Here is a 17,288-nt window from a genome sequence, read left to right on the forward strand (position 1 = left end):
TCTCTCCATCTCTGTCCCACTGCCCCGTCATACACACAGTGCCTAGTCTCTAACTTTGGCAGGGCTCAACTCTCGGGGTGTGGCTTGGGGCTGGTCTACTTTTGTGAAAAGGGAAGCTGAAGGTGACAGACACAAGAAGGTGTTTCATCCTCACCCCGTTCTGAGAGGTGCGAGGGCAGCCGCCCGCCTGGTGTGGGCAGCCTCCTGGAGGGCACAGAGGTTTGAGACACACTCACTGCTGCCTTCTTTCGGGTTCCTGTTTGTATAACTCCAGCCAGGCCTTTGTGAACACCTGCAGGATTACAAATGTAAACCTAAGCACAAATAGAAATCTGAGCAGCCCCCACAAAGCTCCACAGCTTCCAGCCCTGGCTGACCCCGGCCCTGGCTGACCCCAACCCCAGCAGCAGGTGTCCGAGAGCCACGGCCACTCCTGCAGCCTCCATCCCTCCACCCAACTACGCGGGCACCCTGTGGTTGTCCCAGGCCAGCCTGAGGCGGGTGTTCCCACGCACTGTCCAGCGTGGACCCAGGGGTGGTGACCAGACAGCCTGACCTGGCCACAGCCTGGCTCCGCTGTCCCACCTCAGCCACTTCTCCACGGGGCGTGCAGGTCAACTGGAAGAAGCTGTGGACCTTTCTCTGGCAGCCCTCAAATTTTATTTTAGGATACTTTCAAAAATGCTTTCTTGCTCGGAATGTCATCCTGTCTTTGCAAACCCAGGAGGCTTTGCACCTCCTGCTCAGACTGCCGGCGCTGAGACGCAGTTTAGCTAACATGGCCTCTGGCCATCTACTGCGACTGAATTTCACTCCCTTGAAATAAACTCCCGATGCTGGCGTTTTCCCAGCCGGGTTCCAGGGTGCAGTCTAGCTGATACTCGCACAGCCGATGCTGCTCTGAGTGTGGCCACCGACCCTCGAGGGCCCACAGGGCATAGACGCTGCATCCCAGCGCTGACACAATAAAGGACGAGCCCCTGTCCCCTCAAACAGCAGCCCTGAGACTCACAGCACCCTTCCGGGAAGTGTCCCCTCCTCCTGCCAGCTGATGCCCACGGGGCCCAGCGGGCCCTGAGTAAGGTGCCCAGCACATACCAGCCACGCTCCCCTAGTAAGATGCCCGGCGCACACCAGCCACGCTCCCCAGGTAAGGTGCCCGGCACACACCAGTCACACTCCCCAGGTAAGGTGCCCGGCACACACCAGCCACGCACCCCTAGTAAGATGCCCAGTGCACACCAGTCACACTCCCCTAGCAAGATGCCCGGCACACACCAGCCACACTCCCCAGGTAAGATGCCCGGCACACACCAGCCACGCTCCCCTAGTAAGATGCCCAGCACACACCAGCCACGCTCCCCTAGTAAGATGCCCGGCACACACCAGCCACGCTCCCCTAGTAAGATGCCCGGCGCACACCAGCCACGCACCTGGCCGAGCATCCTCTCCCTTGGGCCAAACAGGGTGGAAACAATGCCAAACGTGGCCAGTGAATAGAGCACCAGTCTCCGCAGCCCAGGTCCCTCTCTGCTGCTCTGTCTGGTGACTGTGCAATGTTGTGACTAGCTACGACGGAGACCCTGGTGCAGCTCACCTGCCTGTCTTCCCCCCAGCATGAATGTTGGGCTTCGCTGCTGGATGCCCAAGTGGCTGTGTGAGCGGCTGGGCAGCTCTGAGTGATCAGCCCCCGGCCTGGGCATCAGCGCTGTCCAGCCTCCGCGTGTGATGGGGCTTCGGGGCGGCAGCCCTTCTCTATTCTCCCTTAAAGATCATTTCTCAGGCTAGGTTTCCAGTGTGTCACAAGATGTAAATGGGTAGATGGCACATTTAGCTTCCCAAAAAGCCACGCTTCATTTTTGGCCCTTCCGAGTCCTCACAAAGGCTTTGTGGGTGCCCTGGCAGCCCAGCACGGGGGAGGAATGGCCTGGGCAGCTGCGGGTATGGATTTCCCTGGATCCTCTAAACAGCACCTTCATGAACAAACTCGGTGTGAGAGACAGGCAGGAACCGGCACCAGGCAGACCTGAGCGCCTCCCCGTCCGGGGGCAGCTCCCACGCGATTTCCAGGAGAGGAACGGTGCCCTCTGCGAGGGCGGAGGTGGGGGAGACAGGCGCACACAGACACAGCTTCACAGCCCGTCCTGACACGACCACATGCTCAGTTGACTCTTTTAACAACAGCTTCCAACACTCCCACCAAGAGGCCCTGTGGCCATGCCACCAAGGGTGGTGTCGCCCCCAGAGGACCCTCCATCAGCCTCAGGTGCGGGGTATGAAAGGAGAAGCTGTCTTCTGTCTCAAAACGGGCATAACGTTATGTTGGCTTCTGAAGTTTTGGTTCAAGCTATTCTCCACATTTCTGTCACACACTAAACATTCAGAAATGGAAATCAATCATGTTTTATTCAGGGCTACTCTGTTCCTTAAATGAGCAAGGATGTAAGCCAGTGACAGGGCTGTCCTTCCAGAAGCTGCTGGCTGGGGACCAGGATGCCTGCCGTCACCGTCCGTGTGTTCTCAGCTGTAGCTGGAGTGCTGTGGCCTGCTCTCGGGTTCTCCATGGCAGTGTTTTGAGCTGGACACCGAAAAGCATGAGGAAATTCGCATTTATCCACCTCACCTGCGGGAGAGCACACAGCTCCGCTCTGTGGTGCTAAGCCTGGGTCTTTGGAGGTGTGAATAGTCCTGGCATCGTGAACCTGTCCCTCACGCCCACTGGATGCTCTTGGCAGGCTGGCATGCAAGGGAGGGGCGCCCTCCAGTGTGTCTGCCCGAGCGGCTGTGGATGTGCACCCGCCGAGCCAGGAGGGGTGTGGAGAAGGGGAGGTGTCTCGGCACATGGAGTGGAGTGGGTTTGGGCTGAGTGACAAGTGGATCTCAAAAGCGATCACGCCACACTTTCAAGGACAGAAACGCCTGCTTGGCCCTCCATGTGAGTTTTAATGGTCACGTCTGTCTGGTGTCTGCACCTGCCCCTCCCTCTGTCCACCAAGGCGGGCGGCCATGAGGAGGCATCCTGCAGTCATAGGGTCAGAAGGACGGGTCAGGATGCAGGGAGCCGTTTCCCTCCTGCTGCTTCTGTGGGCAGCTTCTCCCCCGGGGGGAAGATGGGGCTTTCTAGTGCAAGAGAAATTCCGGTTGCATCTGTGTCCCAAACCGCAGGGTCCACTTCCCTTTCTGAGGAAAACTGCCTTTCACTTTTGTTGCTAAACAGTTTCTGCAAAAGAGCTGGTGGAGCCGATGCTGCGGTGGGCAGGGGAGGGCGCCGCGCTCATCGGCTCTTCTCTCCTTCCTCGCCCTGCAGGAGCAGTTTGAGTTCGCGCTGACAGCCGTGGCTGAGGAGGTCAACGCCATCCTGAAGGCCCTTCCCCAGTGAGCGGTGCGGCCTCGGGGGCCCCGGGGACGCCCCGCCCCACGGATGTTGTCAGGAATCCTGATCCGACTTTAATTGTGTGTCTTCTATTATAACTGCATAGTCGTAGGGCCCTTAGCTCTCCCGTAGTCAGTGCAGTTTAGCAGGTAAAATGTGTCCTTTTGTTTAATCAAACAATAATAAAGAGATTTGTGGGAAAATCTGGTTATGGGTGGAGGGGAATCGGCGCATCGATTTTCACTTTCTTAAAAAAATACTTTTTCTTAAAGCACCCATCACATTCTCAGATGCAAGTCATGTTGCACTAACGATGCCGCAGCCAGCGCGTTGGAGGCGGCTTGCAGGAAGCGTGTGCTTGCCCGCTGCCGCTTTCAGGGGGTGGATCTGCCGTGCAGGAGCGGGGGAAGCTGGCCGCACTCCGCCAACCACCCGGCACGCAAGTCACATTTGGCATTTGTCTTCAAGACCATTTCTCACTGGGAGAAGCCACTGGGACAGAACCGAACGTCCTGCGGCTTCGGGGCAAGGGAGACAGTCACAGCGCCTGCTTCCCCATCCGCATCAGCACTGCCCTGAGCACCATGGACAGCCCCCGGCAGCTACCCCTGTCACCCCAAGGAGAGATTCAGGGGCTCCCCCCGGGGCAGACACCCGCTTGAGGCTGGCACTCCCCTGACCTCACCTTTGCAAAGTCACAGCTGCACCGAACACGGAGACGTGTTTTTAATGTTAAAATATTGATTTCTACGTCACAAAAACAGGTGCCCCGTGAACGCCCACCTGTGAGATAACAAGAACCAGGAAGAGCAAGTCTGGGCATTTAGCACGCGGTGAGGGTCCTGGGAGCACCAGCCCTGCCCGGCCCCTGCTGTCCCCTCCAGCACATCCCAGAGACACCCGAGAGGGTTTCCTGGGAGAGGAGGAGATGCAGGGAGGCCTCACGTGCCGCTTGGAGCCGGGAAGGGAAGTGAGAGGTGCGCCCAGCCGCCCCACCACCTCTTCCCGGATCACTTAGTGAGCCACGTGTGCTCACGTCATGTAAACCTAAGCACACAGATGATTCAGATCTGACAAAATACCATTTGTGTATCAGATTCGCCGTCACCCCCACCCCAGAAATAGGACAATTCGCTTCATTGACCCAGAACGATCCATGGAAGACGGCGCAGAGGCGGCCGTGTGGGCTGATTTCCCGCGCAGGGCTGAGGGTAGAAAGCGCACCTCCGTCCGCTGCACCCCACGGCGTTCCTCCCATCTCGACAGATCAGACACGCCAAAGGCAGGAGCGGAGAGAAAGCGGCCTGCCGAGCAGACAGAGCGATGCCAACATACCGCTTACGTCTCCACGTGGTATTGTAATGACACCTGCTTTCACATCGCTTCGTTTCTTCCCAAAATTATTTCTCTCTGTCTGGAATTTAAATAATTAATAGAAATGAATTTATCTGAATATAGGAATCATATACCTACTTGTAATTTCTAACCCCTTATGTTTCGAGAGAAATCCTCCAGTGTGAAATATATATATATATTTAATTGCGTCATATTAAACTTCTGATTTCACATTCAAGCGGTCTGTATTTGGGGAGGGGGAACAGCCGTTTCCCATCCATCGGTTTCCTAAGGCCCCGAACGTGTAGTTAAACACCGAAACAAACCAAGGATGTTTTCTAGAACTGCAGGTCATGTTGCTGCTTTATCCGCAGCATTAGATGTGTACCAAGGGCCAGGGCGTCACTGAGGTTTCATCCCTAAAACAGGACTAAGCAGCCTCAGTAAGGAGCTGCAGGAGGCATCTATCCCACACGTGTGCTCCGTGCCCCTCCATGCCCAGCACCCCCTGGATTCGGCACCTCCCCATTCCCAGTCCTAGAGGACGACGTATCACTACCGTGGCTAACAGCCCTGCCCCGCCCCGCCGACCCCCTACCATGAGGCTCACACTCTCTCATCTAGGGCTCCAGTCCCATCTTAGGACTGTCCTTCTGTCCTTGGTGGGAAGGGAGACCTTTTCCCCCCAGCCACACATCACACCCCTCCACATGGCAGGGAGATGCAGCCGGAACATTCAAACTGTAACCAAAGAGACCAGGGCTCCAGGGTGTGGTGCCACCACTGACCTTCCCCGCTGCCCTCAGCTGTCTCCACTGGCAACAGTGAGAGATGAGGACGTCAGTGTCACCTTGTCCAAAATCAGGTCATTGCTGAGCAGCGCCCTCCAACTAGAGGGGCTTGGGTTGAAGAAACACTGAATGACACCTGTTGAAACACAGAAGGAAGATTTGATTCAGGACCCGTGCGACGGGCACAGGGATGGTGCTGGGGCAGAGACTGGGCTCCTCTCAGTCATCTTGCATTGCTGTGAAGCAACGCCCGAAGCTGGGCAATTTATAAAGAAAAGAGGTTTCTGACTCACAGCTCTGCAGGCTGTGTGAGAAGCATGGTGCCCCCGTCTGCGTCTGGGGAGGCCCCCGGCTGCTTCCACTCATGGCCGCATGCCTGTGCAGAGCTCAGATGAAGAGAGGAAGCAGGAGATGGTATGGAGGGAGAGCCAGCCTCTTTTTAACAACTAGCTTTTGTGGAAACTGCCAGACCATTACTGTGTTCATGAGGGATCCACCCCCATGACCCAAAAACCTCTCACTAGGCCCCAAATCCCACAATGGGCATCACATGTCACCATGAGGTTTGCAGGGTCCAATACCAAAACCCTAGCAGGGCTCAGTTCCAAACACCACGCGGACAGCGGACAGCGGGGCGCCACAGCCAAGGCGTGGGCTTGGGGTGAGTGGACGGAGAGTTACCAAGAGGAAGCACCAGGGTCAGGGGATTCTGGCCAAACCCACCTGACAGGATTCCTGCTGAAGGCAGGCGAGGGTGACCGACATCACCTGGGGGATGGTGGGGGATGAGGGACCCGATCAGGTATTGAGGGTGAAAGAATATCAAGGTGACCAGGTGTCAAGAGTGGGGGTGGGCTCTTGCTAAACTGACTTTGCAGGATTCTTTGCTAACAATGTCATTTTACAAGGAAGTGCACAGGCGGGCCTAGGAGAAGGGTCCGGAGCCCGACTAAAGGTTGGTCAAGCAGAGCATCTTTACACCACTTTTCAAAGGAAAGAAGAGCATGTCTTCTTTGCTTTGAAAAATACAAGTCTGCTTTCTCGTTTGGTTGTCTTTTGTTCAGTAAGGACCGGCAGAGTCACTGGCTGGGACTTCCGGTGGAGATCAACCGGATGGGCTGAGCCATCAGGCCTTTGGTGAGGTGAGTTTAGTTTCTAAAAAAATAAAGAGACTAATAGTTGGAACAAACCACGAACTCCAATTCTGAGCCCAGAAGGCAGGCAGACCAGAAGCTTTCTAGAAGCCAGGCCGCTGGGTCTCCGGCCGCCGTAGATGACAGCGCTCCCTGGTTTGCAGTTTGGAGACTGTGAAAGTTGTCCATATGAGCTGCTGATGTTTCTATCAAGTCGTCCAGATACAGCTCGCAAGACTTCAGGAAAAAGACAACTCCAAATGTGAAGAAAAGAAGAAAATGGGAAATACTAGTTTGGAAAGTTGTAGCCAGGTGTTGGAGTGAACAAGGAATTCAGGAACCACTCCGGATTATTACAGGTAGGAGCAAAAGCTCAAAGAGGCCGGCATCTAACCCCGGGTGCACTAAGTCACCTTCGTTTCTAACAAAGAAAGTGACTGATTTGTTTGCAAAATAAGTTTAGTGTCATAAACTTGATTATTTATATCACCACAGCCAGAATAGTGATGGACGGGCTTTTTAAAGTTTGCCTTGCTGGAGCTTTTAATAAGGAGTCTCGGGCTGGACTGACAGAAGACTCTTGAGGCTGGGAAGCCAAGCCAAGCCCTGCCGTCAGGCTGCACGTGTGACACCTGTAGATTTGGGTGAATTCTCTCAAGTTTCCAAAAATATCCTGATTCCTGGGCCTGCCAAGAAGGGACATCCCTTACCGCCTGCAACGCTGGGAACGGGGCAGCTTTTCCAGTGGGAGCTTTATTGGCCCCGTGAAGTCAACCTCAGTTTCTTAAAGTTGTCTGGTCATATCTGAAAACACACACATGCCAGTCAAGGCCTTGGTCTTATAACCAGCGTTTCCAGTTATGTCCCAGTACAAAGAGAACAGATTCTTGCTGAACTTATGCAAATAACGATATTGCCGCAAAAATAAGAATAGCTGTCTGTGAATGGCAGAGACTTACAGCAGTCGTGGTTAAAAATCTGGTGAGAGTTCATTTTAACAATGGTGTGATTGGCAAGGAAGTTTGGTTATTTGCATAGCACACAACATTTTGATATAACCAAAATTTTGACTGATAACACATTAGAGTTATAGAGCTCTTATACGGTTTTTTGGAACACTCAGTAACACACCCATAAATATAACTCACAGAAGATTTATTTGGAAACGCTTCCTATATAATTTAACATACAAAATAAAGATAATTAGTTTAATATGTATCTATTACAAGGTGAGAGACATTTCTTTTGACCTTCCAGGGACCCTACTGGAAAACCCCAAAGTTAATTTGAGGTCAAAAAGACTTAAATTAGAATTTGATTTTGGGAAGTTTGTACAAAATGTCAAAAAGTGTAAAACACTTTATTAAACATGATATTGATGATTTAATCAAAGCAACAAAATATTTTAAAGGCAAATACAGAAGGTTACATAGTTGCAAACAAGAACTTAGTTCTTTGACCATTGAGATTTGCGTTTCTTAAGTAATCAAAGATCTAATAAAAGACAATACAAAACACAAAAAGTTATCTTGATAAAACACAAAATCTTTGTTTCCTAGGCCAATTACTTAACAGACAAGGAAAACCCTTCACATTCTCAGACCAATACTCCAAGAAAAATTTGTCATTTAACAGATAAGACCAAATTCTACTTTTGCATCAATGTACAATTAAAACTAATTTTTCATAAAACCTTATAAGTGAAGTCTTCCATTTTCAGTTAGTTTTGACCACACAAGATAAGATTTTTCACAACACTTTTACAGCCTCTTTTTTTCCTTTCACAACTGACATGCATCAAGCAAGCAAGTCATTCATTTTTACTGTGCATTCCGCCATATGGTTTGATTTATAATTTCATGGACTTAAACATCTAGCAGAGACAAACCTATTCAGCAAAAACAAACAAAATTGTATGTCTGTATTATATTTCATGCTATTTTGAAGATACTTCTATTTTTATTTTTATGAATAATTGTAAAACTAGTTTATTTTTAAAGAATTACTCAAGTCACATGAGCTAAAGGGCAATTGTTTGTTCCTATTTTTTGAGATAATGCTTTATATAGTGCTTACTTTAAGCTAATTGAATAGAGCTCTTTTATATATGTTGACAGCATCACCCAGAGATTTTGAAAAATCACATACACGTAACATATACATATATAAATAGATAGATAGACAGATACTTAAATGTACAGATGGATGCAAGCAGATCTTTTAGTTTTTCAAAATTTTAGTCCTGAGGCAGTAAAACAGAGTGATACGAACTCATTGGTTTATCTCCACTTTATATTCTTATACAAATTGTGTTTCTGATGAAAATGGAACACATTGACGTTACCTACTCAATAAGGGATACAGCTATTTACCAACATTTGCGGAGAAGGCCTTTAAGGTTTTTCACTTTTCCAGCTCCAAGGAGTTTCTTTTTCCTCTTTTCTGCCTCAAGTGGAATTTTCAAGATATCTTGAGTCCCTTGAGCCCCCAGTAGGTCCCTGTAGACCCCAGTAGGAGCCTAAAATTCAACTGGATGAGGGACTGGAGGGGGAGGGAAAGGAAAGGGTCTAGCAGGAATGGACAGAGTTAGCAAAGCTCAGAGTCAGCTGGAGTGTGGGGCGGGGGGGACTCCAGGTGACAGAGTGAGTCCTGTGGGAGAAGCGGGAGCTGACAGCAAACAGAACAGACAGATGAGGCCTCACACAGAGCCGGGAGGAAGGACTTCCAGTCCCCACAGTTACCTTTCTAAAGAAGCCTGAGACTCACCCAGCCTCAGAGAGATGCTCATACCTGAGGAATCTCAACCTGTCCTGACTACCTTCAGCAGATACTTGATTCAAGAGTCCGACTCACCAATAGACCCCACTCAGTCGGGAGTCAAGACAAAGCTTCAAAGGCGCACTCTTCAGGTCCTGGGTAAGCGCCCGAGGTCCCATGACGAATCTGATTCTGTCGGGTCACAACGCCATGACTGTCAAAAAATTATTCAGCGAGACCTGTTAAAAGCACAGTAAGGAAGACTTTATTCAGGACAATAGGTGTAGGAGCCGTGACAACCAGGCCTTGGAGTGGGGGAGGGAGGCCGGCTCAGCACAGGAAGTTGGGGATTCATAACCAAGAAGCAGGGTAGGGGTGAGTGAATGGAGCTTTACTAAGAGGAAATGTCAGGGTCAGGAGACTCCGACTAAACCCACCTAACAGGGTTCTTGCTGCAGGCAGGCCAGGGCGACTGACATCACCTGGGAGGTGGTGAAGGATGAGGGACCCAATCAGATACTGAGGGTGACCAGATATCAAGGATGGGTGGGGGAACGGTTCTTGCTAAACTGACTTAACATGGTTCTTCGCTAAAATTGGATTTTACAAAGAAGGGCACAGATGGACCTAAGAGAAGGCTGAAGAGCTTAGCTAAATTTGGACCAACAGAGCAATCGGCAAGGTAAATAAAAGGCATCCAGATAGGAAGAGAGGAAGTCAAGCTGTCCGTTTGCAGATGACATGATCCTACGTCTAGAAAACCCCACAGTCTCTGCCGAAAAGCTTCTTGAGCTGATAAGCGACTTCAGCAAAGGTCTGAGATATAAAATCGATGTACAAAAATCAGTAGCCAAGCCATGGGCCAAATCAGGAATGCAATCCCATTTACAATTGCCACAAGAAGAATAAAATATCTAGGAATACAGCTAACCAGAGAGTGAAAGATCTTTGCAGTGAGAATTACAAAACAGTGCTCAAAGAAATCAGAGGTGACACAAACCATGAAAAACATTCAACGCTTGTGGACAGAAGAATCAACGTCGTTAAAATGGCCACATTATTCCTCTCAAACTAGCAATGGCGTTCTTCACAGAAGGTGAAAAACTATTCTAAGTTCATATGGAATCGAAAAAGAGCCCAAATAGACAAGGCAATTCTAAGTAAGAGCAAAACTGGAGGAATTGCATTGCCAGACTTCAAACTATACTACAAGGCTACCGTAACCAAAACAGCCTAGTACTGGTGCAAAAACAGACACATAGACCCAATAGAACAGAATAGAGAGCCCAGAAATAAGGCCACACACCAACAACCATCTGATTTTTGACAAAGGTGACAAAAACAAGCAACAGAAAATGGACTCCCTGGTCAGTAAATGGTGCTGGGGTAGCTGACTGGCCGTATGCAGAAGATTGAAACTTGACCCCTTATTTACACCACATTCAAAAATCAAGATGGATTAAAGACCTAAATGTAAGACCTAAAACTATAAAAACCCTGGAAGATAACCTAGGAAATACCATTTTGAACACAGAAACTGGCAAAGATTTAATGACAAAAATGCTAAAAGCAATGGCAACAAAAGCAAAAATTGACAAATGGGACCTGATTAAACTAAAGAGCTTCTGCACAGCAAGAGAACCCGTCAGCAGAGTAAACAGACAAACTACAGAAGGGGAGAAAATATTTACAAAATATACATCTGACAAACGTCTAATATCCAGAATCTACAAGGCTCTTAAACAAACATACAAGCAAAAAGTAAACAACGTCATTAAAAAGTGGGCACAGGACATGAACAGACACGCATACATGTGGCCAACGGGCATACAAAAAAATGCTCAGTATCACTAATCAGAGAAATGCAAATCAAAACCACAATGAGACGTCACCTCACAATGGCTATCGAGCTGTGGAGAAGAGGGGACGCTTACCCATTGCTGGTATGAGTGTAAATTAGTTCAACCATCATAGAAAGCAGTATGGAGATTCCTCAAAGAATCAATCGCACTACTGGTAAATACCCAAAAGAACATACATTGTTCAACCATAAAGACACATGTGGGGCCAGGCTCGGTGGCTCACGCCTGTAAGCCCAGGACTTTGGGAGGCTGACGTGGGCAGATCACGAGGTCAGGAGATCGAGACCATCCTGGCTAACACCAGGAAACCCCGCCTCTACTAAAAATACAAAAAATGAGCCAGACGTGGTGGCACATGCCTGTGGTCCCAGCTACTTCGGAGGCTGAGGCAGGAGAATCGCTTGGACCTGGGAGGCAGAGGTTGTGCTGAGCCGATCGCTCCACTGCACTCTGGCCTGGACAGAGCGAGACTTCATCTCAAAAAACAAACAAAAAAAAACAACAACAAAAAGAAATTAACTGAATGGGCCTTGTGGTGTAGGCCCCTGCATTTTTCTTGTCTGTGAAGAAAAAAAGAAACTCAAAAAAAAAAAAGACACATGCACGCATATGTTTATTACAGAAGTATTCACAATAGCAGAGACACAGAATCAACCTAAATGCCCACTGATGGTAGATTGAATAAAGAAAATGTGTACATATACACCATGGAATACTATGCAGCCATGAAAAAGAATGAAATCATGTCCTTTGCAGGAACATGGATAGAACTGGAGGCCATTATCTTTAGCAAACGAATATGGGGATTCATAAGCAAACAAAAATAGCAAATACCACATGCTCTCACTTATAGGTGAGAGCTGAATAATGAGAACACATGCACAGAAAGAGGGGAGCATCAGACACTGGGGCCTACTTGAGGGTGGAGGGTGGGAGGAGAGGCCCAGAAAAAAAACGGTTGGGTACTACACTTAGTACCCGGGTGACAAAATCATCTGTATACCAATCCCCCGAGTCACAAGCTTACCTGTATAACAAACCTGCACATACACCTCTGGCCCTAAAATAAAAGTTAACATATTCTTAAAAATAAATGAAGTCTGGCCAGGCGAAGAGCGTTTGTCAGCGTCCACCAGCATGCCGGTCTTCCTCTCTTAAGGAGCCGCTTCTTGGCTCACTGGATTGACTCCCAGCTTCGTTCCTGTTGGTCCAGTGTCCCAGGCTCTCCTTCCCCGAGTCTGCACCTCGTCGGAACCTGCCTGCGCCTCCGGGAACCTTCCGCTTTCCATGTGTTGCTGAGACCCAGCCACAGAACATCTTATGTGAGCACGTGTCACAGTATGGAAGCGTCTCATGATGAATGCAATTCAGAATTCAGGGCCGAGGGCAATAGGGCAGGCTGAAATCCCATGTAAGTATTCCACTCCAGAAGTGCTGGACCGAGTGTACTAAAATAACTTTTAAAATACATAGCCAAGCCATAAAGAAAGAGAACTCCTCAAGGGCTTATTCCAAAGAGGGATCCGGAGGTCAGTGTGGGAACGGTGGGGAGGGCTGAGCCCCACGAGAGCAGGTGGCCGGTTCTAAACACCTCCACTAGGCGTTTGCACAAATGGCTTCAGGGAGGGTTTAACAACCAACTCCCCTAAACGGCGGACCCACAGAGGTCACGCAACGTACACGCAGAAGATACACGGCACACAGCTTACAACTAACAGCACACATGGTGCTCTATTGTCAATTTCACGTAGCCACGGGTTCTCACAGAATGGTCACTTCGATTTTCATGGAATTCTTGTATCCGTAGCCAACCTGTGGCTGCAGTTGGGGAATGAGTCTCATTCCAGCTCATTTACCTCAACAGGCGAGAAGAGGAAACAGAGTACGTCAACTTACTCCACAACACGCACTAACAGCTGAGCAACTTTGGACAGAATACGTCAGAACTATTCTATGCTGCTCTTGAGCAGCCTGAGTAACTTTGTCAAATGGGATGACAGTTGCCAAATCCTGAGGGAAGGCGGTCTCTATTTCCTCACGCCGCTCACAGTGGAAGGGCAACGACGCCACACGCTTAAGTTTGATCAGCGTTAGGAATGTCTTCTTCGTCACTTGGTAAAGTCTAGACGATCAGCACAGCACAGGCGACGCCCGATCTGCGGTGGCTGCTGATTTCTGAGATGCAAACGCGGCCGCCGTGATGATTTCGGCATGACGGGACAGGCAGCAGGCGGCCGCCGTCCGCATTTCCACCGCACAGGCTCCAGAGGGGGACACAGCCAGAGGGCATACAACCACCTGGGACAAATGTAGACAAAAACTCCTTATTTATCGTCTGTGTTTTAATATAATTTGCCGGTTAATATCATTTGACTTGTAATAATGGCATGTTTAACAAGCTGCCTGCAAGATCCCCATAAACAACCACCTACCCTGCAAGTCGCCTGGGCCGGCGGCCGCACACTCTGCCTCAGGACCCCCCGACAAAGAGCAGAGTTTGGAGGACAATCCCGTCCCGCCGTACAGGAAAAAATCCCTGAAGCACACGAGGGTGTGGCACTGACTTAACCCTCCCACGGAGCCCAGGGAAGCCACGGCGAAACATCGAGGTGGAAACTGATCCAAGCCCCGTGAAACCCTTGAGTCCCCAAGATAAGTAAAGGCAAAACCGCTCAGCGCCCTTCTGCGACCCCCAGAAAAGACGCCCCCTGAAGATGAGCGCCTAGTAATCAGTCACAAAGCCCACGGGGTCGGGCACCCCCAGGGAGAGTCACCCAATGTGAAAAAGGTGACAAAATTGGCTTTAACATTTTAAATGGTATATAAGAAGAATAACAGCATTTACAAAGAGAACAACTAGACCTGAAACAGAACCAAACAGAACTTCTAGAAATGAAACCGAAAAGGAACAATCATTTTAAAATTAAGGGACGCGTGTTCACATGACACAAGCTGACCGTAAACCCTCGATGTCTGCGTTACACGGAAGATTGGCTAGGGCTGGAAACTCCGTGGAATGGAGGACAGGGCTGAGAAAGCCACTCACACGGCGCAAACATGCAAGGGAGGCTGGGGAAATACCGAGGGCAGGAGTGGGCGGCAGAGGAGGAGAGTGAGGACCTTGAAGAGTCCCTCTCACGGCACCGGCGGGCTCCGGGGGCCTCCTGTGCCCCCTCCAAGGTGGGTCCCAGCTGGGGACGGCTCTTCCTTCAGCATCGATCCCCAGCCCCAGCCCCGGTTCCGAGTGGGCAGGGAGACATTACCCAGACGAGGCTTCCTTCCTGGCCGGTGCATGTGGCCTGGGACGTGCACCCCGCCCCGGGTGGAGAGGGCGTTGAGACAGCATCCAGATCCCAGCCACAAGGCGGGCTTTCTCCACCCACACCACTCAGCACTTGGTTTGCCAGCATGGCGGTGACTGGGGGACGCAGACGCAGCGAGGCCTCGAGGGGCTTCAGGATGTGAAAACGCAGGCACGCGGGAGGCTGAGGAGAGCAATGAGCGAATCGGGGAGGGGTGAGGGGGACCTTGCACCCCACTCTACAGTGTGCAGGCCCTGAGCTGCAGACCTCGGCCAGGCAGGCAGTTGGGCTGCACGCTGAGTTCGCAGTGGGGCACTTGCAAGGTGCCGAGGGTCCCCTCCCTCCCAGCCGCTGGGGCCCGGGGCTTGTGTAGGGGCTCCCAGCCATTCACGGCTTCCACGCAGTGGGCTACCCATCACGCGAGTCAGTGACAATTTTTACAAAGTTTTGCTTAAGACGGATTTTTTTAATGTGTTGAGATGTGATCTTATGAAAAGAAAACGAAATCTGTGTACTGTAATTCTACACCTAAGAAATGCACCAGGCCAGACACAGGGGCTCACGCTGTGGGAGGCTGAGGTGGGAGGACTGCTTGTGCCTAGGAGTTCAAAATCAGCCTGGGGTACATGGCAAAACCCCTTCTCTACACAACAAAAAAAAAAAAAAAAAATACAAAAGTTAGCCAGGCATGGTGGCGCACACCTGTAGTCCAGCTACCGGGCGGCAGGTGGTGCTGAGGTGGGAGGGAGTTTGGGGCTGCGGTGAGCTGAGGTGGTGCCACCGCCCTCCAGGCTGGGCAGCAAGACCCTGTCTCAAAACAAAAACACAAAAGGAAAGGCACTAATTTATCTTAATAACAAGACCATAAATCTGTTTTCCTCGGGGTCTTGGAATGGGGTTGATTGAAATTCCTTGGAGATTCGCACACGTGCACACAGGCACGCCCACATGCCTCCGGGTAGATGGTCTCATTAAAGATGCCCCATTCTCCTGAGTGTTCTGAGCCCCCATGTGTGAGGTTCGGGGCCTGCCTCTGAATCTGTCCTCTTTGGGGCCAGGCCCGCCTCAGCCATCACTCTTCTGGCCCCACTGTCTGCACCATCAGCTGCGGACAACCTCAGGAGGGAATCACTTCCCAGCACCGCACACCTGCTCTGGGGGGAATCTGTGCCAGCACAGAATTTTCCATCCTCCTCTGAAAGCCCAGGTCACGGCCCCAATTGGGAGCCACTGCAGTCCCACGGGTGGGTGAGTGAGCTCTCCGGAGTCTGTCTGTCTCCGTGGCCGGGGTCCTGCACACATTGCATCGGGTGCCCCACGGGCAGGTGAGTGAGCTCTCCGGAGTCTGTCTGTCACCGTGGCCAGGGTCCTGCACACATTGCGTCTGGGGCAGCTGGGTGTGGTAGCCCCAAGTGCCCTCCTGCTGGGTGGCTAGGAAGAGCACTTGCCTGCAAAGCATCTAAAGTGAATGTGGCAGACCAGAGCATTCGTCCTCAGAACTCCGCAGAGACCACCGTGCTGCCACTGTGTGGGCTTTTCCTGTGAAGCCAGGCTGGACTGATGCTGTTACGTGTTCCTGGGCTGTGTAAACTGATGGGGCAGCCCCGGTAAGCTTTATTTATTTTTCTACAAATGTAACCAAATACTTTGTGGAAGCCGCCCCGCACGCCCACCGACTCGCGCTCCCCCTCCATGTCTCTGCGGGCCCCTCCCGCGCTCTCTGCCCGGCACACGCAGGAAGCCAGCCCAGGGCGCTCCCTGGGGAAGCACCGGCACGTTAGACGGGGCCCGTGTCTGTGCTTTAGTAATCAAGGAGACACTAATAAAGAACCCTCATAATGAGCGGAATAGACATGAATTCAAAGACGTTTGCTGGAATAGAAAATGAGAATCTGCTCACACCTTTGTTCCTACACAACGGCAGGTTCATTTTGCTCCGAGTTTGTTCAGAAGCTGGTCTCAGCCGTTACGTCGCTCCGTTTATTAGACAAACGGGATGGTTTAGGGAATTTGCTTTCTTTAGTTGAGTGCAGTTGGCAAATATCACAGTGGGTTTTCTGGCCATCAGGTGGTTTCTCTGTGGTCGCCTCCACTGGACGGTGCTTAGGGGAGCCAGGGGCCTCTGTCCTGCAGGACGAGATGTGCGCCCCTCAGTCCAGAGGGGACGTGTCCCACATGGGAGGGGCCGGGCGAGGTACAGAAGCCCCCCTTCCACATGGGAGCATCCGTGTAAGGTGGAGAAGCCCCCCTTCCACCCGTGAGGGGCCGTGTAAGGTGGAGAAGCCCCCCTTCCACCCGTGAGGGGCCGTGTGGTGGAGAAGCCCCATGCTCTCCGTGGCTCTCCTGCTGCCGCCTCTGTGGGTGCAGAAAGCCTGCTGCTGTGCGCACCCCACTAGCACCAAGTGGCCTGCGGAGCAACACTGGCTGGTGGGCTGGACGGCGCAGAAGTGAGAAGCGGTCTTGGAAGGCAGCAGCCGGAGGCGCCGGGATGAGGTCATTGTCAGCCCCGCCACGCAGCTCCCCACAGCACATGGGGCTCTGAAGGAAGCCTGGAACAGCACGGGAGTGAGGTCGGGTCTCTGCATCACAGCAGACAGGGAAGAGAGGCCCACCATACCAGCTCAGAGTCTGACTCCACCTCCACCGCCCGGCTCGCCCTGCCTGTGTTCTCACTCTGCTTTTTTTAATTGACACACAATAATTGCGCCCACTTCTGGAACACAGGGTGGTGTTTC

General features: G+C 51.2%; 1 protein-coding gene and 1 long non-coding RNA gene across 3 annotated transcripts in view; one reads left to right on the forward strand and one right to left on the reverse strand.

The window, feature by feature from the left end:
* The window catches only part of PTPRN2 (protein tyrosine phosphatase receptor type N2), an 831,505-nt gene extending 826,559 nt beyond the window's left edge, over positions 1 to 4,946 (forward strand). For both annotated transcript variants that reach the window (XM_032244877.1, XM_032244876.1), the window contains one exon: positions 3,308 to 4,946. In XM_032244877.1, the coding sequence (XP_032100768.1) occupies positions 3,308 to 3,379 (72 nt within the window). In that variant the 3' untranslated portion in view covers positions 3,380 to 4,946. The remainder of the gene's footprint in view (positions 1 to 3,307) is intronic.
* On the reverse strand, positions 2,388 to 12,546 carry LOC116527773. Its single transcript, XR_004258727.1, has 2 exons — positions 12,292 to 12,546; positions 2,388 to 2,578 (listed from the first exon to the last, which is right to left on the reverse strand). It is a non-coding gene; the product is annotated as an uncharacterized LOC116527773 (long non-coding RNA).
* Between the last annotated feature and the right edge of the window lie 4,742 nt (positions 12,547 to 17,288).

Source organism: Sapajus apella, unplaced genomic scaffold, assembly GCF_009761245.1.
Source record: "Sapajus apella isolate SASKATOON/1434 unplaced genomic scaffold, GSC_monkey_1.0 scaffold56, whole genome shotgun sequence".
Classification (NCBI taxonomy): Eukaryota; Metazoa; Chordata; class Mammalia; order Primates; family Cebidae; genus Sapajus; species Sapajus apella.